Source organism: Maniola jurtina, chromosome 14 (assembly GCF_905333055.1).
Source record: "Maniola jurtina chromosome 14, ilManJurt1.1, whole genome shotgun sequence".
NCBI classification, from domain to species: Eukaryota; Metazoa; Arthropoda; class Insecta; order Lepidoptera; family Nymphalidae; genus Maniola; species Maniola jurtina.
In genome coordinates this window covers 9,438,999-9,466,363 of record NC_060042.1, presented here as the reverse complement: position 1 = coordinate 9,466,363, position 27,365 = coordinate 9,438,999, and the positions used below count along the sequence as shown (strand labels likewise).

Sequence of the window (27,365 nt, the reverse complement as noted above, 5' to 3'; positions counted from 1 at the left end):
CTACAACAGCTATGTATTTACTTATCTTACTTAATAGTTAATCATCAGGTTCGAAAGATTTGTTGGATCCGAAACTAGGGAGTCCATAGGAATTTTGAAAAGATTGATAAAAGCAGATAGGTAGTTAGTATATTATTTGTTCTTCTGCTGCGTTACCGGTTCTGCCTATAGTTATCTGAATTAGCTCAAACTATCATATCGCTACTAGAATAAGGTTCAAGGAAATAAAAATAAAATAAATGTGCAAAAATATTATAGTTTATTACCGTTAATCATTCTACATAGCTAACAGTCATACATTTCTAAAGCTATTACTATATTGTTATTTAAAAGGTAAAAGGCACTCTTCCTTGTTATAAATATTGTATTTTAACTTGCATCATCAATCACCTCTTAAAATTACAATTATGTTACAATTGTATAATTATGACATATTTTTAAAATATTGTATAATGTTAATGCAATTAAATAATAATTATTTATGAATAATTCATCAGTTAGATCATAAAAGCGTTTACATTTATATACATGAATAATATAATTCCTGTTATTTCAAATAATAAGGCACCTTATGAGCAATTACCTAATAAATCAAATCCAATTAATTACCAAAACTGTGTAATATCTCTATGCACACATACCCACATTTATGCAAATAAAGAATTGAAAGAATATAAAATTCAAATCAGTTTAATATCAGGCGAACACATCTCTTGTGATTTTGTACTGAAATCATACACAAAATACACAAAATGTTGCAAAATAATTTATTGTGCGATGTGCAACCAGTTTTGTTGTAAATATTATAAGTGTTTTAATAAAAATGCAATCACAATCAACCTTCAAACCTTTACATACACATAAAAAGCACAAGTGATGATTAATAATGAAACTTAATTCAGCAAGTATCATTACAAAATTATTATGAATCGTTGGCCATATGAATTCTAACTATTCTTATAAGGATACAACTATTTGATTTTTATTTAATTGTGGTGATTTAGAAAATGATTTTAGTTTAAAAGTATAAAATACCTTTATTTTTAACCGAATTCAAAAAGGAGGTGGTTCTTAATTCGTCAGAATCTTTGGTTCATCCCTTTAAAATAAAATCATTTTCCCTCCCTCCCGCCAAAATATCGAGCAATGACTCTACGTAAAACAATGATTTTTACTCTATGTAAAACAATGTTTTTTTTTTGATTACAGATCTTAAAACTAAGATATCATGGAAATCGTACAAACTTTTGAGCATATTAATAATAATTTATACTTTATCTTTTTAGTACGAAAGAGTTGTGCCACACAAATAATGTTATGTAGGTGCAAATATGGATAATACATTTTTAAATACCTATTGTTTAAACACAATTAGATAATTTATTTTGTAATACCTCACAATACAGATAAGCAATATTATAACAAGTATATTAAACGTTAAAATAATGGAAGTACACCTCTTTTATATACATCTCTATGCAGTAACTACTCAACATAAATGAAGAAATAGATCATCTATTCAATATAAAACTTGTAAAATAGCTATGCGTAATAATTTGATTTCGAAGTTACATTTCCTAAATAGCATATCTATTCTGTCATGTCGTTTTGTTTCTCATTTCTGTCAGTCTCAAAAATTGCTTATGTTCCACTTACACCTCCCATTAAAATCAATGGGACCTATTGGAATTATCACGCGACACGCAATATCGCGATCCTGTATTGAGGAAATACTGTCGTGATTGGCTGAATTTATGGTATTCTTGTTGCAACAATGCATTGTAACGAATAGTGAGCGAGCATCAACCAATCTGAGGTGATTGCGATCGTGACATTGTCGCTATCACTCTACTGCAATCGAGCCCCGTATGTACTTGAAATCTTGCAATACCAGAATCGCGATATGGTATTCATAGTGCAACACCATCCGATTGGTACAGCTGTAGTAAAAAAACACTACAGCCTTTAAATAATATAGCTACATACAACGTAGAACACGAAAATCGAACACAATTAAAAATGGTAGTAATATCATTCAACGGCAAACCCAGCGGTTTCCAGGACTGCCTGTTTAAGTTTGTCATGCAGCCTTTCTTTGCTCGGATAAGGGGGAAGATCGAGACGATTGAAGCAGGTGTGTGCTTTTGGAAGGGAATCAGGGGAGGCGTCGGCTACTAAGTGCAACGTGAATAGTCTAGGAGCGGCAGCGCCTGTGGAGCCTTGTAAAGCGCGGAATCCTGCGAGCGGGACGCGTCTAGACCCTGTAACGAATTGTAGAAGTCTCGCTCGCATTTCAGCGTCGAACTCTTCGACTATTTCCCAGAACCAGCCCACTATTGGAGCGTCTGGGTTGACGTGTTTGAGCCGCGTGTGCCGGCGCCAATCGGCCGGGTCGAGGTCCGCTCTTCCTGCTAGTAACGGTTGAAGGTCTCTCGGGGAAAGCGGCCTGAGGAGTTGTGGTGGAATGATGTCTGCAAGGCCGCGTTGTAAAGCGAGCCATTGACGCTCAGCGCCTCTAGTGAATCGGTGTGCTACGTACAGTCTCACATAATCACGCTTATTTGTATCAGTAACTGTCTCGTTAGTCCCGCCAGGCCTCAGTTCCACGCTCCGCACTGCACCGAACGATGAACACTCGACAGAGAATGTTGTGTCTATTACACCGGCTATGCTGTTATCCCTGAAATTAAAATAGAAAAATCATTGAAAAAAGTTGAAATGATACTTATTTTTGTTTGAATTGTACTTATTTTTATTTGAAGTGGGCTGACTTGGAAGGAGTAGTTTCATTAAAACTATAGCCCTGATCGGTTTCCTAGCGGCATCGTACGAGAACGTTGAATCGCTTGGCAACACGGCTTTGCCGGTAGGGTGTTAACTAGCCACGGCCGTAGCCTCTCACCAAAAAGTTTTTACCCATCCCAAAATCACCCAATGCACCTAAAGAAGTTTTCACTTCAAAAAAATTGAATACTCACAGCATCCAAGACAGTGACCGATGCAGTTCTGGATCAACATCCCTTATGTCTCTCAACGTGATTGGTCTTCCTAACAGCTGCTTGTAGAAGGGCGCAGTGAACGCGGCGTCCAGCTGATGTCCGTGAAACAACGCTACTCCCAAGATACGCCCCGCGAAGTGGAAGTACGACAGATGCTCAGGGTTCACCTGAAAGACAAAGCAATACAAGATTAGACAAAATGCATATTTTGATATTTGCACCATAATTTTTATAATATACCATAATTATACATAATGCAAAAAATGTTTGGGCCATTTTACTGAGTACTATCATTTACGTGCCACAGATATACTTCGCCCATATACTGGGCGAAGTATATCTGTGCCAGAACTTTACGGAGTTTTAATGAGCGCAATATTTTTGTATGAATTTTACAGGGTGAAACATTTACGTACCTACTAGAATTTTGACCCAAAAATTTCGTGTCGTGAATTTCAGCGGGTAAAACATTCTCGTGTCTGAATTTATAAAGAACAAAATATAACCGAACTATAAATGCACTTACCCCTGAGTCCGCATTAATCTGTAACGCATATCTATCGTCCCCAGCATTCGCATACTGGAATAGTCCATAGTGCGGATTGAACAGCTCTCTTCCCAGTAAATGCAACCACTCTCTCGCAACGCCGCCATAGTCCAGCCCCTCTTCGCCGCGGAATTTGACGAGCAATCGTTTGCGCAGCTCCTTGCCCCGTAGCTTCATCACGAGCCGGTACGATTCTTCCAGTACTTCGTTACGTGATACCTGTGGAAGATAGAACCATAAGATACTTCAAGGTAAGGTTTCATCAGGATTGTTTGTAGTGAACAACATACTCTAAGGCGAAAAACGAGCCAAATTGAGAATATATTCCTAAGGTTATGTGTTAGAGATAGCTTTTGTATCCTACTTGTCTTTTTTTTTGTTCTTTTATTGTTATTTTCACTCTTGTGTATACAATAACAAATAAAGTGCATATAAGTTCTTTACTTTGATAACCTTCTTTTTTGAAGTCGGTTAAAATACGCTACAACTTAATAAATAAAGGAGAAATTTATACACCTTTCTTATCTATCTTTTGACTTGTCATCTTTTGCCTTGTCATCTCTTGGACTTGTTATCTTTTGGTTTGTTAAAGGAAAAAAATGTGAATTAGGTCATTAAAACATCCCTCATACCTCGATTCGACAGTGGCCAGTCTGCGGTTGCAAAGCCTGTAACTCTGCACGTAGGACCCTCGCTTTGGCGGCCAAGTCTCGTTTGTATTTCGGCAGAGCGTCGGCGTCGGGCGGTTCGATGGACGCGGGGGGCGACGCCGGGGCGGCGGTGGGGGGAGTGGCAGGTACTGGGGGAACTGCGTCTAATGGCGGTGTCTGGAAGCATGAAAAAGTTAAAAAAACCGGCCAAGTGCGAGTTAGACTCGCGCACCGAGGGTTCCGTACTTGGGTAATTTTCCCCACATTTTGCTCGATAAATCAAAAATTATTATCCATAAAAATAAATAAAACCTTGTTTTAGAATATACAGGTAAAGCCCTTTCATATGATACCCCACTTGATATTTATGTAGTTATCTTACTTTGAAAATTGAAACACATTTTTTTTTAATGATGTACCTAACCAAAACACAGACAGAGAGACAGACAGCGGGTCTACCGCGGCTGCAGTGACGCCAATGTTGTGGCACATGCGGGTCGTGCCATTTTCATGCGCTCTTTAGCTAGAAAACTCACCAGTCGAGCTGACAAAGCTAAACGGGGGTCAGTAAACTGCGTAGTGCGGTTGTTGTGGTCCACGAAGTATGGTCGGCCGGAGGGTGCATGTCTCATCTCCCAGCCAGGGGGCAGCGGGCCGGCCGCAGCTGCACAGTGACGCAAGTGTTGTGGCACACGTGGGTCGTGCCATGTTGATGCGCCCGTTACACTGTTGTAGAAGTAAACTTGTCCTTGGGCCGTTGTTCGCATTTCTGTTAAAATGAAAAAGAAACCATGAATCAACGTAAATAGTGTAACAACACATCTAAACTATTACAAACTTCAATGCTATAGGCACAGTTTGACAAAAAGATTATTCAGTACTTCCACAGAGGAATTTTAAGGGTTGGACTAGCATATTTCATGTATGAGATTGGGCAAAATTTGAAACATTTTATCTAAACCAGAGGATAATGGTAGCCAGTTTTTGAGCTATGCATGTATTAGCTGTGACACGAAAAACTTCATAACTTATAGCCATACTATAACTCAAGCCATAGGTATTATTCAATTTAAAAATAAATAATAGTCCAAATAGTTTTATAAGGTTGCTCAGATATGCCCTAGAATTTAATTAACCAAGGCATACCGATCCATTGGATAGTGGTTGAATTATGTTGGTACAAAAAAAAATAGAGTAAGCAATGCATGACAGCTGAAAATTGAGGTTTATAGTTCGCCTTACCATATCCAGGCGGTAGATCAGTTGCTGCTACGACTACGGGCGTCACAGTGGAAGGCGAGGATGGGGTGCTCGGCTGTCGAGTTCTTGCTGCAGTCTGTGGCTGAGGCTCGGGTCTAAATTAAACAAAATACATCTCTCTCAGGCTAAGATCTATAGAGCACACTTGAACTTTGCTCAGACTTAAGACACTGTTAAAACGAGACAACGTTATACCGCTGGCATATATCTGTCTCGTTTTAACTGAAACTTAAGTCTTCTAACTTCTAAGCAAAGACAAAGTGCGCTCTATAATTTTCAACCTCAGACAACTTACTGAATCATTTATTTTTATAACTGTTTCTTCCTCTTTTTATAACACTATGAAAAAAATTAAGAGCTGTTAGAAGTCCTAACAGCTCTTAATTTTATAATACCTCCTAACTCAGGAGCATACTTGACACTCCACTTAAAAATTTAATTTTCAAAGATTGTGTTAAGAAACAAATTTTAAAGCTAATAAAATTAGAATGTTGCTGACGCGAACTTGAAGTTTTTACCCGTCCCAAAATCGCCCAATGTACCTAAAAAGTTTTGATTTCAAAAATATAGGAAAAACTAAAAAGGGTACCTTAATGATATAGAAGCAGCATGGCTAACATCGTTCTCAGACACTGGTGAAGCGGGTGAAGTGGGCGTGACGGGGGAGGTAGGGGAGGCGGGTGATAGGGGTGTGACGGGGCTGGTAGGTGCAGGGGAGGGGGCGGGGGTGGTGGGGGGTGTGGTTGGCGGCGGCGACGCGGGTTGAGACTCCACCGGTCGCTCCCATTGCGTCTGCCGGAGAGCGTGGTTCACGTAGTATATCCTGAAAGTTATAAATCACTAGATGATATAGTGCCCAGACCTGAAGCAGCAGAGTGGGAGAAAATTGGCGAATCCTAGAAGCGAAAGTCGACGTATCAACCAATCGTGTGCACTCGCGCCGACTGATCATCCAATCGCGTGCACCCGCCATTCGCCAGCCAATCGCGTCAATACCCAAATTGTTTGCCAGGCACTGTACCCGCAACTTAGTCTGCATGGTTTTAAGTTTAATTAATCGGATCTGTCCTTGTACACCACACATCTGTATACCTTACCTTCCACTATTGCTGCACCTCCTCTCCTCCCAATGTTGTGGCAATGGTAAGTTTGCCACATTGGAGTTCACAGGAGGGTCCCTCGGGGTCCGTACTTCACCGGCAGGGCCCACTACAGCGAGTGGCGATCCTTCTCCGGCCGCAGATGCCGGTTCCCCTCGGGCGCCATCTCGAGACAAGAGGGATACTATGACCTGACCACGAACCCCACATGTCTCTCCAGAACTGTCTTCGCAAAGTTCGAGGCATTGATCTGAAAAAGTATGGGTAAAATTAACCTTAAGAAATATTAATGAACAAAGAGAGATCCAAATGTTGTTTTTGTTTTAATGTTATGTGTTTTTCGATGTTTTCTTGTTAGGGCAAAATGTCAAAAATCACATATTCAATACAGATTCAGTATTGAGTGATTCAGTACCTACTGCAAAAGTGAAACCCTACAATAAGTTTGGTTTTAAAGTATTTGCAGACTAAATCTACACATTCAATGGCATCTTAGATCTAGATTATATTGAATACACTGTGATAAATGTTTTTTAAAATCCATTCTAATATTATGAATATGAAAGTGTGTCCATTTGCTAGCTTCCACAGCCAATCTGTTAAACCAATCATTATGAAATTTTGTACAGAGATAATTTGCATCCTGAAAAAGGACATAGGCAACTTTTTATCCCGGAAGGTACTAGTGGATTTTAAAAAGAATTTTTTTATATCCACACAAACAAAATCTCGGGCATCATCTACTTAGTATAAAATATATTGAAAACTCACATCCAGTATCTTTTAATTTGTGCACAGTCGATGGCTGAATCCGAACACAACCAAGGAAACCAGAACCCTGGCGTTTGTGAACTTTACGCTGATTCCATACACTGAAAAGCATTTAGACATTAGAACAAAGGACATCATCTGATGCATTGCACCATTCAACATTCATGGCCAAATATTAATTACAGAACTAATGGCATTCAAGCAATATCTTTGTTTTGAACATTCTTTGTTTGCGAATCAAACCATACCATTTTAGAAATATTGATATACAGATCACTCTCAAATATGCTACATAATATAATTTATTTGTTAAGAAAATCATCATCATCATCGTGTGCCTTCTTTGAAGCGAAGTTTGGCGATCATCATCCGAAAAGCTTCTCTATTAAAAGCAGCCTCTTTCAACTTCGGGTAACTAATTAATTGTTAAGAAAATCCGAAGTTCTAATTGTCATATAAAGTGTGCAAAACAAGTAGTCAAATCTGAACATGAGGTGTTTCTGTCTTGTGTATTTAATCTTTAGTCTATAATCTGTGTAAATCACCATGTCTCAAACTTCAGATCCTTATAGCACAAGCTTTTGTTTGAAAGTAAAGGGCAATTAGGGATTTCGTCTGTGGTGGCGTTAGCTGGCGCTTGTTGTGCCTTTTTGGAGTGTTTTTTTTGTTAGAAGTGGCCGGTTTTTGAGTTCTGCTGGTGTTTATGGTGGTGGTTAACTGACTGGGAACCGCTCTAAAGGGGCGCTGCGTGTATGTCGGTGGGCGCCGGCACAGACGAAATCCATACTTATACATATAGTTTCCCCTAAATTGTAAATAACTACACACTTGACATTGGCTAATCAGTGTAAAGCCAGACAAGAGAAAAAAAGGGCAATTAGTCATGTTTAACATGTTTAAATTAAAAAAATATTTAGTAAAGAGTAAGTGATTATAATAAGTATAGCTAACATACCTAATTGTAATACCATCACCCTTTGTTAAATAAAGATCATAATGTGTATTCCACTTTGGGTCGAGAGTTGCTTTCACAGCATTTGTAGAGTACACTTGGCCACTGCCGTCCACAGATATTTTTGCAAATGGATCTGGTAGTCCTAGAAAAACAAAAATTTCAACTAAAATAAAAGTGAAAATAGAGAGAAATTTTGACTTATCATATAGGCCCTGCAAATCAAATAAATAATTATTCATTTACAGCTATAATAATAATAGTAGGTAATAATAATAGTAGGTAATGATAAAAGTAACTACTATAAAAGTGTTATTCATAACAGTTTAATTTATTCAATTAATTACTACCTAAATAGTTTTATGAAATGAGAATGATTATAAAATAACCTACATTACTTAGAATCCACAAAAAAAGATTGCATTGTTTAGGTACACTTTTTGCTTTTTCTATTACGAAACTGTTATTATGTCATGAGAACTTTTAAAATTGTATAATATTCCTTTGAGGACATACAAATATTTTCTTTTAGATTAACTACTTAATAGAAATGGTTTTAGCTCATACCACATATCAGTTAAATTAAAGGAATTACCTCAGTGTCAGTCTATTTGTCTATGAAGCTATATTTTTTAGTGAATCATATTGAATAACAGTGCTTTAGTTTGGCCAGGTAACCTAATTTAATAAACTAATAGCTAAAATAACTACAGATCACTTCATTAAATCTGTCTTTTTAGAGATTAGGATTTGAATTTTACATTTTGTGGCCACTGACTTCACTACCCATGTTATAAATATGAAAGTGTGTTCTTCAATCATGCCCCAAGAGACTAACAAATCAATAAGATTTTTTACCTAGATATAGTTAAAAAACTGGAAAGTGACATAGGTTAATTCTTATCTCAGTAACTGGAATAGTTCCCAAGGGTTTTTTGAAAACCTAAATCCACACAGATGAAGTTGCAGGCATCACCTAGTATTATTTTAATTATCAAAACAATATCCGAAAAAATCTGGAGCATGTCATTGAAATTTTTATCTAATACAGATAAAAGCTACTTGGACTCAATATGATTATAATAAATATTATTGACTAGCTTTTGCCTGCGAGTTCGTCTGTGTGGATTTTGGTGTTTAAAATCCTGTGGAAATTCCTCTCCCAGGATAAAAAAGTAGCCCATGTCAAACATGCACTCTACTGGTCTTAACTGGGCATGTAAAAAATCATGCCAATCTGTTGCAGCACAATTGAAGGATAAACCAACAAACAAAAATTCTTGCATTAAGCCATTATTAGAGTCTAAAGGTATATCAATGTCAAGTTTCACTTAAAGTTTTAAGACATTAATTAACTTAATGTATTAATAAGCAGAATACAGAGCAACTGCAGTCTCTTATTTACCTATTTATTACTTTATAGTACACCATAAAACTCAGAACACATTATAAGTATACCTAACATAGTAAACATACAATTATTCTTGCTGGTTCTTCTCAGTAATAAGAGCATTCCAAAACAGTGTAGAGTAACAGTTAACTTGACAATTCAATACCACTTTTGTAAAAGTTTTTTTTAAATAATAAACTATTCTATTTGATTCTTATATAATTTACTTCTCAAGTACAATGATACAATGGATAATCAAGTAGTTAGAAAATTAATAAAATGCATATATCCAAGGCATACAACAAGGAACACTTCAACAACTGCATTATTATGAAACATTATATGGAAACTTAGACGAAATTCTAAATATACTGCTCTCGTAATATTTGCTATTTGTAAATAATTCCTTACAGGTACAAAAATATTATTGTATTATCATATGATTGCATGACTTCCTGTAAAATTAGCCAATGCTTAGCTTCCTTATAAAATTACCACTGAAGTTAATTTAGCAAGAAAGTGTTAAGACTTACGAAATAAGTCCCTCCGCACTAAATTCCTTGCGCACAGTACTAAAACAAAAATATTCACATTAATTAGGGAGTGACAATCATACTAAAATTCCAAATTCACACCAAGTTTTCGGAACAGAAACCAGTGAAAGGTACTTACTTGTAAGTCGAATTTTTTGGGCTCCATATTTACGATTCGACACTGGAGTAGACATTATAATTATTATACTTCAATTACATACACATTACACTAGGTTATCATTTCATTTTTATATTGTTTCAATTCTTAAACTTGTGACCACCATTTTTGTTCACTAACTTTTTTTTAAAACACAAAATGACAAGATGACAAAAGTATAGTAATTGTTGCCATACTTTATATTTTTTTTTTTTTCTTTCTCGTCTGGCTTTAGCGGGCTTTACAAAGATTAACCAATGTCAAGTTTGTAGTTATTTGTAACAAGTTAGTTAAACTATACAAGTATGGACCCCGTCTGTGCCGGCGCTCGCCGCCATACGCACGGCACCCCCTTAGAGCGCTTTCCAGTCAGTTTTAACAAAAAAAACACTCCAAAAAGGCAGAGCACGCCCGCCAGCTAACACCAACACAGACGAAGTCCTTGAAATATTTCACATTGACCATTTTTATTTTTATTAACCAACTTCAAAAAAAGAAGGAGCTCGACGCTTGCCAATGCGACCGTCAAGTAGCTTGCAAAACAAAACTACGGCTTGACGTCAAGCCGCTTGACCTTCTCGGAACTGGAAGCCCACAAGGTATAGGTAATAAGTACATGCGATATAAATATTATTCCAGTAGTATAAGTATTCAATGTAACTACTTACTTATGTGGGAACACCGCGGAACTGTGTTTAAAACCCTAGATTAAGGACTAAATTTAATTGCCTATCTTTGTATAAAAATATTAAATATGTACCCTGGGAACATGCTGGGAATTTCACTGGGAACCATCTGGGAACAGTAAAACCGGCACTGAATCGATAAAAATATTTTACCGGTTTTAGTTGCTCTTTGGCATCTTCTTTGGTGGGGTCGAACTTCGAAGTTCGAAGTACTCGAGACGAAGTACTAAGTTATAAGTAGTTAGTCCAAAAAAGTTTTGACAAAAAAATTGATAAGGAGTCTTTTACGTAAATCTTTAAACAAACTTAAATAGAGATTAGAATGTTTTGTTTTAAACTTACTAAGGGCTTATTGTAGTCTTTGCAAAGTACAGAAGACGATAAAATATGATGGACTAATTTCAGGTTTAGTGCTCTTAAAAGTTTGGGAACCTCTGTTCTTTATCATACGTTAGTTTTGTACCTACTATATGCTGCTATGATAGTGACTAGTGATCTTACAACTCTTTATTTTTTATTTAATTACTGTATTTACACTTAGATGCACAACAGTATTCTGTGATTTAATTCAATTAACCTCTTCAGCTCACTTTTTTTTTTCATTGGCTTTCACTGTTAAAAAGTTATGAGATCTCTACCTAGTAGAGCCAAGCCCCTAGCTGAGCTTCGATTTGTGCTGCCCATGGGAATTCGACCTATCCCGATTTAAATTCATATTATTTTGAGTAGTTATTTATTAATATAGGTAGGTATGAGATCTTTTTAAAGATTTGGTGTTTTTTAATGTTTTGGTGACCACAATGTGGGTTGGATCGTTGGATCACTTTAGTGATAAGGTCGCCCTTTGTTTTATTTTGTAACTACGTATTTTAAGTGCTTCCTGTACCTATTCTTACTCTTAGTAATTTTGTTAACAATAAAGCCATTACAATAAAGTTGTTTAAATATATGTATAAATAAATGTGACCACTACCTAATTCATAGGTATTACCTACCCCCACCTACCCCCTTAGGTAGCTAGGTATTTTTTTGTCTTTTTTAATCACAATCAAGGTACATACTTACAAGTAGTTAAGTAGGTACCTATGCGACAAGCAAAGATAAAGAAAATAGTAGGTAACTATGCAGGTACTTGATGAAGATATTTTTTCACATTACACGCGTTAAGAGAGGATGACACAGGATAAGATAAGCCTAAGATATCAACTAACTCAACACAAAACCAAGTCTTGCTCCATGTCGTGATCATTACCTAAAAGGTCGTTGTCATCATTTTATCAAAGCACAAAGCAAGTTAATATTTCGATTTAAGTAGTTACTTATAAATACTTATTAAATACGAAGAGTTTAATGAGCATATTTTAAGATGACGTATTTTAAAACATTTTGGACCTTGTTGTTTATAGTAAAGTAAGTGATCCCTGTTTACAAAAAAGTCGATTATAAACACTATAAGAACTAGTAACATTAAGCAGTAAAATTCTAGAGGAAGATATATTTACCTAAGTAGACACCATGTTACCTAATATCATTTTGATAAGGTAGAAGGTTTATTTACTGTTTTGTAGAGCCTAAATAAATATTTGTACTTATATTGCATTGTTTTATCTTATTTAAGTATGAACATAAGTTTACTTAGAATACAGAATCATCAATAAGTAAGTATATAACTTACATAAACCGCTGTTGGTAGATATCATATATCTATTATACACGATCTAAAATACGATTGGGCTTACATTTATATTTTTGGGTATTTTTTTATTTTTAGAGGGTACTTTGCAATGGAACCAATAATACTTATTCATGGGGGCGCTGGGGATATTTCTGACAGTCGAGTAAAAGGAAAATTCGATGGTGTGAAGATTGCAGTGGTGGCTGGTCACAAAATCTTAGAACAAGGGGGAAGTGCATTAGATGCGGTTGAAGCTGCAGTTGTATCTATGGAAAACGATGAAAACTTTAATGCAGGTGTGTTTTTACCTTTTTACTTGACAATACAAATAGGCATTTTGCTATCTACCTACTTATGTATTTAGAAGTGTTCATACTTTTTTTTATTGATATATATCAAACATGTAAAATCAGTATAATTAATGTAAGTATAGTTCAGGATATATTATTTATGTAAAGTTATTTGTAGGTTATGGATCAGTTTTAAATTTACGTGGCGAAGTAGCGATGGAAGCAAGCATAATGCGTGGAGAGGATCTCAATGTAGGAGCAGTAACACTCGTCAAAGATTTCAGTCATCCTATAAGCATTGCACATAAGGTTCTTACAGACTCGCCACATTCGTTTTTAGGTGGTGAAGGTGCTAAATTATTCGCGTTGGAAAAGGTAAGCTAGATACGTTCAAAGACTTTATTTAAAATTGTAGTTTGTTTTGTTTACCTACAGAACCTACCTAAGATCAGATGGAACTTTCATAGTTCGGAAGGACACTAAATTCTTCTTAAACTTTGATCAAAATAGGTCCACCAACCGAAGATATTCTCTCCAGCCGCGACGCGCGTACCGTGTAGCGCGTCACTACCGCGCGTCGCGGCTGGAGAGAATATGGTGCGGGGCGCTGCCGCGACACGCATTTCAGCTGCAGTTCAGTTCGAGTGCGTGGGCACCTTTAGGCTGACATCTATGGAGCGCACCTTGACTTTGCTTAGACTTAAGACATTGTTAAAACGAGATAGCGTTATACCGCTGACATAAATCTGTCTCATTTTAACTAAAACTTAAGTCTAAGTAAAATCAAAGTGCGCTCTATACATTTCAACTTAAATTCTCTAAAAAAATTGAATTTTACATAAGTATTCTTCAATCCAGGGGTTCACGACAGTTCCTCCAGAGAGTTTGATTTCTGAAAATGCAAAAAAGGCTCTAGAGGAATTCTTACAACATGGTGAATTTGGAAGAACTGAAATTGGTATGAAAAATGAGGTCAGTAGATATACATATTTTTGTTATATTGTACTGTTATAATACCCCGGTGATTACTAATCCATACTAATATTATAAATGCGAAAGTGTGTCTGTCTGTCTGTCTGTCTGCTACGTTTTCACGGCCCAACCGCTGAACCGAATTTGATGAAATTTGGTACAGACATGGGCTACATCCCGGGGAAGGACATAGGCTACTTTTTATCCCGGAAAATCAAAGAGTTCCTGCGGGATTTAAAAAACCGAAATCCAGGCGGGCGAAGCCGCGGGCATTCTCTAGTACCTAATAAAGAAAACAAAGTGTAGTGAGATTTTCATATGAAACCCTTTTTTTGCTGGAAAATGCGTTTCTGCATCTCTCCTATAAATGGGGAGGGTATGTGACACTCGCGGGCTGAGAGGCAGTCGGAATATCTACTAAAACCCAGCGGCACTCATGTGCGTCGAATGGTGACTGGATCACGGGAACACCGAAGCGATCAACCACAACCCAGCCAACGACGTCCGCCGAGGCGGATCCTGTACCGGGGACCCATACACCTGCCTGAATAATGTTCTTCCCCTCGTCGGTCGAATCATTACATGTTTAAATACAAATATTAAATACAATATTTAAATAAAAATAGTTAATAATTACAGGCTGGTGTAGGAACTGTGGGAGCTGTTGCCATTGATAAACATGGACATATTGCTGTTGCAACCAGTACAGGAGGCATGAATGGTAAAGCTGTAGGACGTATTGGTGACACACCACTTATTGGTAGCGGAACTTACGCAGATGATAATGTTGGTGGAGTTTCTACTACAGGTACTAAAATTAAGGCCTCATATTGAAAATGTTGTAACTTTTAGGAGCTTGTTATTTGAAAACTATAAATCCAATAACTTTGATATTGGACTACTTGTGCCTCTAAATTTTAAATTCGTGAAAAATGGTTTGATACAATTATTTCGATAGGAAAAATTCCGAAAATGGTTTAATCGGGAATTCTTAACATGTGGATAATTGTATACTGGACTAGATAATTGCAATTTTCAAATTCGCCATGAAAATGTTTGATGTTTAATAACGTTGTTCATTTATTAAAGAGATATACCTAATTTGTTTATGTAACCTACAGTGAAAAATCTGTTTTTCTCATGTTTTGCAAAAATCAGTTAGGTATCTCCCCTTAAAATGAGTACTGATGAAATAATAACTATTTTTTAATTTGATGCAGGTCATGGTGAATCAATTCTTAAATATTGCCTGGCGCATAGCATTATTAAACTGATGGAAAATGGCACTGATGCTGCTACTGCGACTAGAGAAGCTGTTACTGGTAATTATTGCAATTTTTTTTTTGGTTTACTATAAAAAAAATAGTTTTGTGCATGAAGCTGTCATTTATAACGTATAGTAAGTAGGTATATATCTAATCAACTTGATAGAAAAACAACGTTTCCTTACATTAGTGTGAGTAGCTAAGAAAAAAGAAAAACACAGGCATAGTTACTTATTATATTTTATTATTAACTAAACTGGTTTTTTTTTTAGGAATGACTGATCGTCTCAAAAATACCGCAGGCGCCATTACTCTATCCAAGAGTGGGGATGTTGGCATTTTTTTCAGCTCCAAAAGGATGTCTTGGGCTTATATTAAATCAAACAAAATATACTATGGAATCGAACATAACCAAATCCTTGAAGAGGATTATATTTCTAAGTAAACTACAGAATACAAAGTTATTGTGGAATACAGTTTCTTAAAAATACTATTATTAAGTATATATATTTAGTAATTTAGTTTTTTTTTGAAATATAACTTTGGGAACCATTGGTTCACAATAAATTAATAATATTATTTTGAATTGAATAATAATAAAAATTTTCAATGTTAAATTGACCATTATTTTAATAAAAGTTTTAACATAAATCTATATATACTAATATTATAAGTTATGCGAAAGTGTGTCTGGTCGTTATCTTTTCACGGTTTATCCCGGTTTATCCGTAGAAATTGATTTGGATAAGGTACAGAAGTAGCTTGCGTCTCCGACATTGGACATAACGACATAACTACTGAATTCTGTTTGCAGGTAGTTACCTACGTAAATCGTGTGGCATCAATAAAATTATTCTGAAACGTATTGTATGCCTAAACAATTCTATCAAGTATTATTATTGATTTAATCCAGTTTAAAATCCTGTATGTTAACTTCCATAATAACAATTAATACATGAGCCATTAACCGCCATAGTAGAGGACAGAATTAATTATGCAAGAATTATGGTAATAAATACAGTACCTAGACCTATACGTATTCGGCTGACGGCTACACGACCTTAGTTTTTTGCCGCCATTTTTCTCTACCTCACCCTCATATTATCACTGATCTGTGACCACACCCACCCCACCTTTAGTCGTCGGGCATAGATAACTATTTTTTTTTGTCAACTATTTGACAAATATAAGCTTCTTCGTTTTGTGCATGTTTTGTGCATTGGCTTGCGCTTCAACATGGCTTCAACTGTGTGCTGTGTGTGCAGCAGACTTCGTCTGTGTTGGCATTTGCTAGCGCGCGTGCTCTGCCTTTTTGGAGTGTTTTTTTTTGTTTTACTGGTGTTTTTGGTGGTGGAACTGACCGGAAAGCGTTCTGGAGGGGTGCCGCGCGTGTGTCAGCGAGCGCTGGCATAGACGGGGTCCATACTTGTATGGTTTCCCGGGTTTCCCTGACTTGTAAATAACTACAAACTTGACATTGGCTAATCTTTGTAAAGCCAGACGAGAGAGAAAAAAGCTCATTTATGTTTATCAGTGACATTGACATTGATTGACATTTGACACTGACATCTGACAGTTTCTCTATGAATGTTCGAACTTCGTAGCCGGTGCAGTGGTGCAGTGAATAAAATATTGCCGAAATAAATAATTGTTAATTTTATTCCTTCTAAGTTGAGTAAACGATATGGTTTAAGAGTCGCCACTATTAATTTCACATCTCCAAAATGACTTACCGCTTTAAACCAGCGGAACTGCAGCATTTTAACTGGATGTTTAACTTAGCGCCTTGCTTTCCTGTTAGTGCTTCTAAAATAAATATTATAAGTGAGCCGAGTAAGTTTTATGATGTACTTTGTGAGAGATTTCGTAATGCAAAACACAGGATATCCGTGGCTAGTTTATACATCGGTACAGGCGATCTAGAGAAGAATTTACTAAAGGTTACGGTGCAGAAAGTTAAGGTTACTAAAGATTTGAATTTCAATGTTCTACTTGACTATCAGCGAGGTACTCGAGGGCTGGTCAACTCGCAGACCTTGTTTCGGCAGTTCGTGAACGGAATTTCTGATAGATGCCATTTATCGCTGTATCAAACTCCAAGACTCCATGGTGCTTGGTCTAAAGTCCTCCCATCTCGCTACAATGAGATTGTAGGCCTCCAACATATGAAGTTGTATATCGCGGATGATTCTGTAATATTGAGCGGAGCAAACTGTTCTAATGATTACTTTAACCAACGGCAGGACAGATACATAGAGATTAAGGATGGTGATCTAACAAATTTTTATTGTGAAATAATAGGTATGAATACCGTAAGTTATTGTTAAAATATTATTCAAGTTTGTTATAAAAACTTTCCATTAATAGCTACCTGTAATGATAGACTGTTTCTAGAAATGTCTCTTGCTTTGCATGCTCTTGTATTCTTTTAATATACTTAAGTAAGTATATAAAACCTGTATAACCTGAAAAAATGAGAAAAGATAACTATGCCTTATAACTATTTATATTTGCAATTAACACTTACCTTTTCAGATGAGATAGTAAGATATAGCAAGCAAGATGGCAAAGATAGTGAAATTATATCTAAAGATAAGGATGCGATAGTAACTGAGCTTAGTCAAAATATTGTAAATATCATAGACAGATGGAAAGATAGACAGACTGTAAAACTGTCAACACTGGACAAAAGTAAGTGAATATTTTAAAAGAAAATAATATAAAAGTCTGAGTTCATAAAGCAAAAAATATATTATAATAATGAAATAGAAATGCCTACTACATAAATATTGCAATATATTTTCTTCTTTATATAAATCTATAATAATGATCAAACAGTCAGGCAGCAGTATTTCAATTTGTGTTCAAAAAAACAACAGATCTCACGGGGTAGCATGCTATGACACATGAACATGATAAAATAACTTAAGCCAATGCTTAAGTTATTATTAAAACCTTGAGTCACGCAAGCGAAGCCGTGGGTAATAGCTAGTAAAAAAATAATTATAAAATACAAAAATCTTTTACTCCACAGCTGTAGAAAACGATACATGGGTGTTTCCATTGTTACAAATGGGAGAATTCAATGTAACTCAAGATGAGCAGGCAACTAGCAGGATACTTTCATCCGCACCAAGAGGCTCTTTCCTTAGACTTGCAACTGGATATTTCAATCTGACTGAGAATTATGCCAAAATTCTACTCAAAGATTGCAAAGCTAGTATTAGTCTTCTGATGGCGCATCCAAATGTAAGTATGAACTTATTAATCTGGTAATCCATATCCATACTTTAATATTATAAATGTGAAAGTATGTGTCTGTCTGTCTGCTAGTTTAACCGATTTTGAAGAAATTTGGTCCAGAGTTAGCTTACATCCCGGGGAACGACATAGGCTACTTTTTATCCTGAAAAGTCAAAAAGAGTTCTCACAGGATTCTTAATGGCCCATCCGTTTAACCTATTTAAAAATTCAAATATTGTTGAAAACAATAATATAATATTTTTTTTTGTATAAGTTAGATTGAATAATGATTTCAACATTTGTTATTTCTCATTCTATTATGAAAGATAGCTAATTCTGCTGTCTACAATCTCTAAACTCAATTGGCAGGTCTAAATGTAGTGTTGTCTTTGTCTGCAGTTAGTCTTATGAAAGAGATAGCAATAAATTTAGACCTATCAGGTCTAAATTTAGTGAAAGCCTAAACTTGGTTTGCTGTTTGATATACGATAATTAACACAAACTGTAAAAAATCTAAGTTTAGAATGTTTTTTATTTTTAAGGCTAATGGCTTCATGGGTGCGGCAGGACCAGCCGGTGGTATTCCATATGCTTACTCTTTGATAGCACAACAGTAAGTATGAAAATATAATATAATTTTTTATAAAATGTTTTATTTACTAGATGACGACTTCATCCGTGTGAATTAAGGTTTATAAAAATCTTTGGGAACTGATTTTCATGCATAAAAGTAGTCTAGGTCCATCTTCTAAATGCAAGTTAGAGATAGCTGATATCAAACATCAAAATCGGTTAAGCTGATGGGTTGTGATCGTTTTGGAAAGGTAACAGACGGGTAGACAAACAGACTTTTTTCGCATTTATAATGTGAGTATGTATTGTTTTTTGTATTCCAAAAAATATACACTTAGGTACCTTTATTTTTTCATAGGTTTTGGCAGAAAGTAGTAGACTACAATCAACCAAGCAGGGTACAGATGCTGGAATATGAACGGAAAGGCTGGACGTTTCATGCCAAGGGACTTTGGTATGTAGTAATATTTTTTGAATTGAGTTTATTGATATTTTGTGTATCGCAAGGCATTATCAAGGTCTGCGCCCGCACATAGGCGAAATTCCACAGACACGTACGAAGCAATTTGCCTCTGCGTTTATAATTTAAACTTAGGATATTGAACACCCTTTTGGCATCAGTTTTCCCCTTCATTATAGGCATCCCCTAGGTCAGCTTCAGTCAAGCAATAAGATCTATTTTTCATTGGTTTACATTTGGTTTTCGTCTGCGCTACATTTAATTTATTTACGGGGCCAACCAAACCTATCTGAGTGGTGGGGTATAACAAGAAAATAAAACTATACGGAGTTGTTTGCTAAGTAAGCTTTTAATTCACATATACTTAAACGTTAATTACCAGAAAAAAACGGCCAAGTGCGAGTTGGACTTGCGTACCGAGGGTGCCATACAAATTTGTAGGTATGTAAATAGTTCTCTAACGAAAAGAGAAACTGGAATCAGGGACAAACTTAACTTTGCCATCGGATATTCATCTCTCATTTAATTAAATGGTCTAAAACTGTCAATTTTGACGGCAAGTCTTTTTTAGGTCAACATTTTAGGACTCAACATTTTGAAAATTCAACATTATAAGAATTCAACATTTTAGGAATTCAACTTTTGAACCTGAAGGTAATTTTGTCGATGTGACTTAAAAATGGTAGTACTGTATAATATATATCTGGTTATGTGACCAAGTGAGCTCGGCTTGTCATGTACAACAAACTATTGTGTTTTATTTCAGGTACTATCCGCCCGGCAGTGGGGTTCCGTGGATGACGGTAGTAGGTTCAGCCAATTTGGGCGAGCGGTCGGTGCGCAGGGACCTCGAGGCGCAGGCTGCTATATTTACATCATCACATGACCTACAGGTAACTTCCCTAGGAAACATACTTTTACAGCGCCCCGCCCCCCAAAATAATGCCAACCCAAGATTTTTACCTTACATCAATACATCACTACCCATATTATAAATGCAAAAGTGTTTGTTTGTTGTTTTGTCACGTCGCAACAGAGCAACGGATCGTAGTGATTTTTTGCATGGGTATAGTTAAAGACCTGGAGAGTGACAAGCTACTTTTTATCCCGGAAAATCAAACAGTTCCCACGGGATTTTTAAAAAACCAAAATCCACACGGTCGAAGCTGCGAATGCAGAGCGGTCTCGCACTTTTTTTTTCGCACCTTTTCTTTTTCATATATAACTTTTTTTTTTCGCACCTTTTCTTTTTCATTGTAAAACCTAAGGGTCGAACGATATTTCGACCCTTAGGTTTTACAATTATTATAAAATGTTAGTGATAATAACCGGGACCAACAGTTAACTTTCTGAAGCACGGGAAAACAAAATGAAAAATTCGGAACTTCAAAGCCGGTCATCCATCTAGTTACCGACTTGGGTCAATGTTGCGTAACAATCGCATATGCTTATGCACTGTCACAACTAAGCCACACATCCTTCTAATTATATTTGTTGTTATGGCTGCAATATAGAAATACATCACACCTTTAGAATTATAGAGACCTAATTCAAAATGTAAGGATTTCGACTTGTGATAAAATGACTTTGGATGACCGTTCCCACCATATCTTTTCAGAATAGACTGCACAACGAATGCTCTCGACTCCACGACTACGCATCGGAATGCAGCAGCGATTTGCAGGAAAGACGAACACCTCTCTGGGTGCGAGCCACCGTGGGGCTGTTTAGAACTTACTTCTAGGCTATTTGTACAAATCAAACTTAATTAAAAACGCTTAATAGTGACAGTATTAAGAGCATCAATGTTACCATCGTGTTACCATTTGAAATCGATATAGGACCTACTTGAATATTATGTTTCTTGAAATTTTTGTACTTGAAACAAAATAAGACAAAAGAAGCTCCATCATAATACTCCGTAAGGGTGACCAATCTACACTGAGCTATGCTGTGCTATGCTTTTTCGCTCCTATTAGATTATAGTGAAGATATAAACCTATTGCACTGCGCTTTTAATGGCTGTGCTGTGTTTAAAACAAGCAAGAATTACGCGATACATGTTGGCTAGTCATTAAATTACCCATCTCGCTCAGTCTTCCATCTATTTCGCTTGCACTTGTGACCATATCGCGCTGTCGCTGTCGCACAGCACACAGCGCAGCTCAAGTTGTTTGTAGCATAAACAGCACCAGTTAGGTTAGCTAAGAACAGCACAGCTCAATGGCAATTGGTCACCCTAAAGCGCTTTGCAGATGGAGCAATTTCAGTTGAACAATTTCAGTTGAATAAACTATCAACTTTTTCAATATTTCCTTTAAAAGTTCCCAGTTGCTACAACCAAATAGCCGGGTTTACGATTGCCGCAATTTTATGGCAATCTGTGAGCGACTTTATAGCCGAGTTGCTTAATCTACGTACAGTATGACGACGGATATCGAAGAAGCAGCACTTGTACTCACTCTATTACGTCAACGGCGTCAACAACGACAAATTATTTACAGCCGATACAAATTCGATAATTGCGAGTTGCACTAGCTTGGTTATCAATTGTAGCAACTGATAACTGTTGTCGATCACCAGAACTCGCAACTCGAATTGCTACATGTGCGCAGTTCCATTGAGATATGTAAACAGCTAGTTGCCAGTTGCCGCAATAGATGTTCCATCTGCAAAGCGCCTAAAAAGTGATGCATTTAACTTATTTTTGTGACGTTCCATTCGCCCTTCAACTGCGTGAAAATATGTGCTTTTAAAATTACTTTGAGTGGATGAAATAATGTATTTTCAGGGTCCATTTGTTAGTGATATTTTGTTAATTATTAAGTTTAAAATAATTTATAGTATAGTATGTAATACAATAGAATATAAATGTATCCAGGATCTTAGGGTCAACGCCGCATATGAACGTAGTGGCGCAGAGCTGAGTCTTCTTGATAACAACTTAAATTCTGCTTTATTTACTTTGGCATACAGTTGAAATTGGTTTACTGAAAACAAAACGGAGGACGCATGTCGCGTTTAGGTAGGCGGTTTTCTAGGTTAAGTCCTCATTCGTACGAGAGCTTTTTTAACGTCTGTTAAAAAAGCGTTCAAATAAAACGAATGCATTCCCAAGTATCTGTTCACACGTCAACGCTTTTTTAATTTTGTCACGCACTTTGTATTGTCAGCGGAACGCCGGGTTTTAACGCAGCGCTTTTTTAACGCTCGTGCGAATGAGGCCTGCTCGACTCGTTTCTCGCTAAGCGTCGGCGTTCAGACCACTGTCTTAATTTGAGTTGTCAAGAAAGACGCCGCGCTCTGATGGCTCGACTACATCCTGGCGGTGTGCGATGTGGCCTATGTTATATTGATTTTAATTTAGAATTCTTAACTGTTGATCACAATTAATATTTACCAAAGCAAATAAATTTTCATGTGTTTAACAACGTAGTTTCTTTTATGAAAATCAGACAGCCATACTTAATAATATTATAAATGCGAAAGTGTGTCTGTCTGCTAGCTTTTCACGGCCCAACAGCGTGACCAATTTTGATGAAATTTGGTACAGAGATAGCTTACATCCCGGGGACGGACATAGGTTACTCTTTATCTCGGAAAACCAAACAGTTCCCACGGGATTCTTAAAGGCTATTCTTCATCTGTTTAACCGATTTATATGTTTGGCACAGAGGTAGCTTGCGTCCCAGAGATGGCCCAATTTTTATCTTGGGAAATTAAAGAGTTTCCACTCGATTAAAAGATAACCTAAACCCACGCGGACGACGTCGCGGGCATCGTCTAGTGCCTTTTAAATCTTTTACTGAAAGACAAAAATAATAACAGGAACCACCACCAAATCAGTAATCGTATACTCTTGATCTTTATGTGAAGGTGTGTTTGTCTTCTACCTTTTCACGCTTTTGACGAAACATAGAGATGGTTCACATCTCTACGTTGATGCATCACAGGGACTGACAGACACTTTTTGTCTTGGGGAAATTATGAGATTTTTAATGAGCATTAGGTATACTAAGTATTCTGTGCTTAAATCCCCATGAACGAAATCGCGAGGATCTATTTGGCATAGAGATAATGGCTTGCATCCCGGAGACAATATAAAATAGGCTACTTTTTATCCCGGAAAATCCCTAGGCGAGTGCTTACCAACGAAATTTTCAAAAAACTATATTTTACAAAGTTCGCGAGCATCGTCAAATTGCATAATTACTTTTTATCTTTGTCTCGAACGGATTAATTCATCCAAGATCTTTGTTGTACCTATTCTACTCCCTTCACAACCTCTCGCACTGCCAAGGGTCACTGGCAGAGATAAGTGCTTCCCTGTCTTCTTTTTCTCTTTATTGTTACAACTTTCTGGTACAAATAAAAAAAACCAGCCAAGTGCGAGTCAGACTCGCGCACTGACGGTTCCGTACTCTGGTATTTTTGGACGATAAATCAAAAACTATTATGCATAAAAATAAATAAACATGTGTTTTAGAATGTACAGGTAAAGCCCTTTGATATGATACCCCACTTCGTATAGTTATCTTACTTTGAAAATTGAACTTTTTTTTTTTTTTTTTAAATAATGTGACCACAAATTCGCGGTTTTCTGATTTATTCCTGTACTTGTGCTATAAGACCTACCTACCTGCCGAATTTCATGATTCTAGGCCAACTGGAAGTATCCTATAGGTTTCTTGACAGACAGACAGACAGTTTTTAAGTAGGTACTTATGAGATCGATCGAAGATGCAGCATTCCGCTGAAAATATGAAATTAAAACACATGAATAGTTTTCAATCAATTTTAATAGTTTATCAATCATTTTAAATCGAATATTCAATCTTATTTTTTCATATAATCACATAATTATTATAATTATTTACGATTCACGCTTAAAATAAATTAAATGAAAACACTCTGCAATAATAATTTATACATACACAAAAAAAAATATCAGTCGGTATGTGACATTATTTGATTCATATTAAAAGTATACAATCAATTTACAATAATAGGAATCAGGCACATCATAATATAATAATTAGGGTGGAAACATACTTACAACATGCTACTGTATTGGACGCCACGTAGCGTCACTTGACACCACGTAGCGTCGCTCGACACCGACTGCGTCGCGTCGGGTGTGTTACTACGTTTTGATCTGACTCATAAGGAGTTGCTAAGTGCATCCTAAGTATGTTTCCAACATTAAATAATCTATTTACTAGTGAGTAGTAACATGTTTTCGTTAAAAACTTCGAAGCATTATACCGAAGAGGTACAAAAGAGAAATATAATGGACGAATCACTTCACATAGTACGTATTATAGTGAACATAACAAATTGATCCCATAAAACAAAAACTCACTTTTGAGCATAATCATTACAGATTAAAAAACGTTGCAATTGAGCAATTACACATCATATGCTTTAATAAGGTCTGAATCCTACTTACACACTCTAACCGACGACCTCACGCGACGCGCGACTTATTGAATAAAATCAATGTTTCTGTCAATAGAAAATACTACTTACTATTTGACAGATCCAACACAAATCGCGTGACATCTTGTAAATGGTGGAGTTATAAGTATAACCCAGCCTAAGTAACATTACAAACAAGTACCTAAAGCGATTTGTTTTCATCATCCTGAGCAATCAACTGAAGTAAATTCTAAAATCTCGACAAATCGGTTACGCGTTTGAATTTTTTAAAATAAAATACAGAAATTTCCATCACTGAAGCATGGACGCCATTTTATTCTAATCTTTGGTGTGCTGGGCATAACAACGCTGACGCTCAACGAAATGCCTTCTTCAACTGTGTCGTTATGGCAGAATTGATTTGCAACATGCCGCCCCACCTCACGGCACGCCACGAGTGTAGATATTAATCCTAGTACTTCGTATGCTCTGAAATGAAACATGCTACCAGCACCCGATGTAATGTGTTGTCGGATGTTGATAATGTGTTTCTGATGCCATATTGTAACTCTTCCAATAAGCTAATGTGCCTTATGCGTTGGGGTATCATAGTATTCGATCGTCTGTGACGTCACTGACGCCACAAACGCTCGACTCGAAAATCCATTTTTTTATGGACAGTCATAATTTGACATCTCTATTCGTCGATAGACTACGTTACTAACGTACATTTTTTTAACTTGAAACGATAAAAAATCAAATTAGTTATGCTTTTAAATTACACTTCCAACACCAGACAACACGTCACGTCCGGTATTGGTATAACAATCTGTTTCAGAGTAGCAAAATGCACGGATTTGTTTGGTGGTGTGGCGTGTTGCAAATATGTCAGAGCCATTAAAATCAATAACTATTATACCTACAAATTTATTATAAAAACCTATGATTAAAGTGGATACGGCATTTGGTCGAGTTGTCAGTCCTACGGAACATTATACTGTGTTGCGGTAACGCCTTCGACTATACACTACGGACGCAGATAGTAGGTACAAAAATAATTCACCTATCCAATACTATTATGACTACTTAACAATTAAGTATCGCGAGGAGACCGCTCTTCGGCCATTATTCTCTAGAACATTCAAATCGTATCTTGCGCTTAAGGGTGCCGGTCAACTGCGCGGAGTGGAGTAAAGTCATGTTCAGCGGACCAATCAGATGACGTGAACATTTTATCACGTCATCTTTTACACATCGTCATGTGTTTAGAAGACATCTTTGCTTCCCTTCAATAGGTAGGCACCTTAAGGCTCTAATTTCCTATGATACCAGTGCCGTCACAAAGCGGCATCATAAGCGTCGAAAGACGTCACTGAAACGTCTATTAAAACAAGATGGCGTGGTTTCTTAAAGCGTTTTTTAACTGTAACATTAGTGTCAAAAATGGCCGCTATCCTAGGAAACCTGAGCCTAATTACAAATTGTGGCGCTAAATTAGGGTTCTTGTATGTGGATGTGAATATTGACGTCACAAAATGGATATTACGATTTCAATGTTAAAGAGCGATGGCCATTAATAACAGCAAAACATTTCAACGGCATAGCCTCTTGCAAATAGCAAGAGGAATAGAAAATAACAAAGATTAAAAAATAATCTTCTCCAGGCATCTCTGCGCTGATCGCACTTGGGTAGAGTGGGCAATTGGTGCGTATGAGCGTTGTGCATTTTTGTGTACTGAAAAGCGGATGATTTCAGCAGCAACTGTGGCACGGCTCACCCAGGGTTGGAAAAAAACCATTTTTTTTTAAAACAATGTTTAAAAAAGCCTGTTTTAAATCTATTTGTTTTTCTATAAATGTTTAGTTCTTTCAACAGAATTTAAATTAAACCACAACCCTGCGCAGACACCGTGCAACATCATCATTTTATTAGACCCGCAAAGGCTAAAGGTAATCTTATATTCAGCACAGAAAAATGTATTGCGTGCGGCTCATCCGTTAATGTGCGATACAGCATTAATCGTAGAGTCAAATGTAATAGCAACTTATGACGTAAAATTTGTCATTTCCAGTATGAAGAGCTGTCAAGTTTCACGTCGCAAGAGCATTTTACGCGCATACCATGTGTTTGAAGGTGCCCACGCACTTGAACTGAACTGCAACTAAACTGCTCTCCAGCCGCGACACGCGTATTGCGTAGCGCGTCACTGCCGCGCGTCGCGGCTGGAGAGAATATCGTGCGGGGCACTGCCGCGACGCGCAGTTCAGCTGCAGTTCAGTTCGAGTGCATGGGCACCTTCATACTACCTCTATGGCGCGTACAATTACGATTAATCATATAAAAATCTGTGCCTGGAACAGTTCGCCATTTCCATTATTCCATAAGTCGAGTAGCTTATACCAAACTGTCAATTTGACAAGCTA

The 27,365-nt window shown here is 36.7% G+C and overlaps 3 protein-coding genes and 1 long non-coding RNA gene across 11 annotated transcripts; 3 read left to right on the top strand and 1 right to left on the bottom strand.

Annotated features, from left to right (window-relative positions):
• Nucleotides 1–236: 236 nt before the first annotated feature.
• On the bottom strand, nucleotides 237–10,530 carry LOC123871948 (E3 ubiquitin-protein ligase SMURF1). Its single transcript, XM_045916012.1, has 12 exons — nucleotides 10,342–10,530; nucleotides 10,203–10,241; nucleotides 8,283–8,424; nucleotides 7,328–7,428; nucleotides 6,554–6,806; nucleotides 6,046–6,279; nucleotides 5,439–5,551; nucleotides 4,733–4,965; nucleotides 4,179–4,373; nucleotides 3,526–3,765; nucleotides 2,979–3,166; nucleotides 237–2,680 (listed from the first exon to the last, which is right to left on the bottom strand). Exons 1-12 carry the CDS (start codon nucleotides 10,394–10,396, stop codon nucleotides 2,032–2,034), a joined length of 2,442 nt encoding a protein of 813 aa, XP_045771968.1. The 5' UTR covers nucleotides 10,397–10,530; the 3' UTR covers nucleotides 237–2,031.
• Nucleotides 10,531–10,942: 412 nt separating this feature from the next.
• Nucleotides 10,943–15,718, top strand: LOC123871954 (probable isoaspartyl peptidase/L-asparaginase CG7860). 7 transcript variants are annotated; one of them, XM_045916023.1, is made up of 7 exons: nucleotides 10,943–10,964; nucleotides 12,817–13,016; nucleotides 13,189–13,385; nucleotides 13,869–13,982; nucleotides 14,622–14,790; nucleotides 15,203–15,304; nucleotides 15,520–15,718. In XM_045916023.1, exons 2-7 carry the CDS (start codon nucleotides 12,830–12,832, stop codon nucleotides 15,690–15,692), a joined length of 942 nt encoding a protein of 313 aa, XP_045771979.1. In that variant the 5' UTR covers nucleotides 10,943–10,964; nucleotides 12,817–12,829; the 3' UTR covers nucleotides 15,693–15,718. The 7 variants fall into 7 exon arrangements, with proteins under 7 accessions (XP_045771979.1, XP_045771981.1, XP_045771978.1 ...); XM_045916025.1 differs by having other exon boundaries at nucleotides 10,956–10,971; XM_045916022.1 differs by lacking the exon at nucleotides 10,943–10,964 and adding an exon at nucleotides 11,250–11,495.
• Nucleotides 15,719–16,585: 867 nt separating this feature from the next.
• LOC123871958 lies at nucleotides 16,586–26,718 on the top strand. The gene is made up of 3 exons (XR_006797386.1): nucleotides 16,586–16,597; nucleotides 21,309–21,313; nucleotides 25,102–26,718. It is a non-coding gene; the product is annotated as an uncharacterized LOC123871958 (long non-coding RNA).
• Nucleotides 16,843–23,947, top strand: LOC123871951 (CDP-diacylglycerol--glycerol-3-phosphate 3-phosphatidyltransferase, mitochondrial). Of its 2 annotated transcripts, XM_045916017.1 has the most exons (8): nucleotides 16,843–17,548; nucleotides 17,783–17,938; nucleotides 18,282–18,496; nucleotides 19,033–19,103; nucleotides 19,422–19,517; nucleotides 20,290–20,416; nucleotides 21,142–21,290; nucleotides 23,897–23,947. In XM_045916017.1, exons 1-7 carry the CDS (start codon nucleotides 16,972–16,974, stop codon nucleotides 21,265–21,267), a joined length of 1,368 nt encoding a protein of 455 aa, XP_045771973.1. In that variant the 5' UTR covers nucleotides 16,843–16,971; the 3' UTR covers nucleotides 21,268–21,290; nucleotides 23,897–23,947. The 2 variants fall into 2 exon arrangements, with proteins under 2 accessions (XP_045771973.1, XP_045771972.1); XM_045916016.1 differs by lacking the exon at nucleotides 23,897–23,947 and having other exon boundaries at nucleotides 21,142–22,951.
• Nucleotides 26,719–27,365: the final 647 nt, after the last annotated feature.

Excerpts from the sequence above, each read along its gene's own strand:
- LOC123871948 (XM_045916012.1), bottom strand. The coding sequence starts at position 10,396 with ATGTCTACTCCAGTGTCGAATCGTAAATATGGAGCCCAAAAAATTCGA. Across the intron at positions 6,280-6,553 it reads AGGTGCAGCAATAGTGGAAG|GATATACTACGTGAACCACG; the intron begins GTAAGGTATACA and ends TATAACTTTCAG. Across the intron at positions 5,552-6,045 it reads GCTGCTTCTATATCATTAAG|ACCCGAGCCTCAGCCACAGA; the intron begins GTACCCTTTTTA and ends TGTTTAATTTAG.
- LOC123871954 (XM_045916020.1), top strand. The coding sequence starts at position 12,412 with ATGACGTATTTTAAAACATTTTGGACCTTGTTGTTTATAGTAAA. Across the intron at positions 14,791-15,202 it reads TGGTGGAGTTTCTACTACAG|GTCATGGTGAATCAATTCTT; the intron begins GTACTAAAATTA and ends AATTTGATGCAG. Across the intron at positions 15,305-15,519 it reads GACTAGAGAAGCTGTTACTG|GAATGACTGATCGTCTCAAA; the intron begins GTAATTATTGCA and ends TTTTTTTTTTAG.
- LOC123871951 (XM_045916017.1), top strand. The coding sequence starts at position 16,972 with ATGACTTACCGCTTTAAACCAGCGGAACTGCAGCATTTTAACTGGATG. Across the intron at positions 18,497-19,032 it reads TTCTGATGGCGCATCCAAAT|GCTAATGGCTTCATGGGTGC; the intron begins GTAAGTATGAAC and ends TTTATTTTTAAG. Across the intron at positions 19,104-19,421 it reads TACTCTTTGATAGCACAACA|GTTTTGGCAGAAAGTAGTAG; the intron begins GTAAGTATGAAA and ends ATTTTTTCATAG.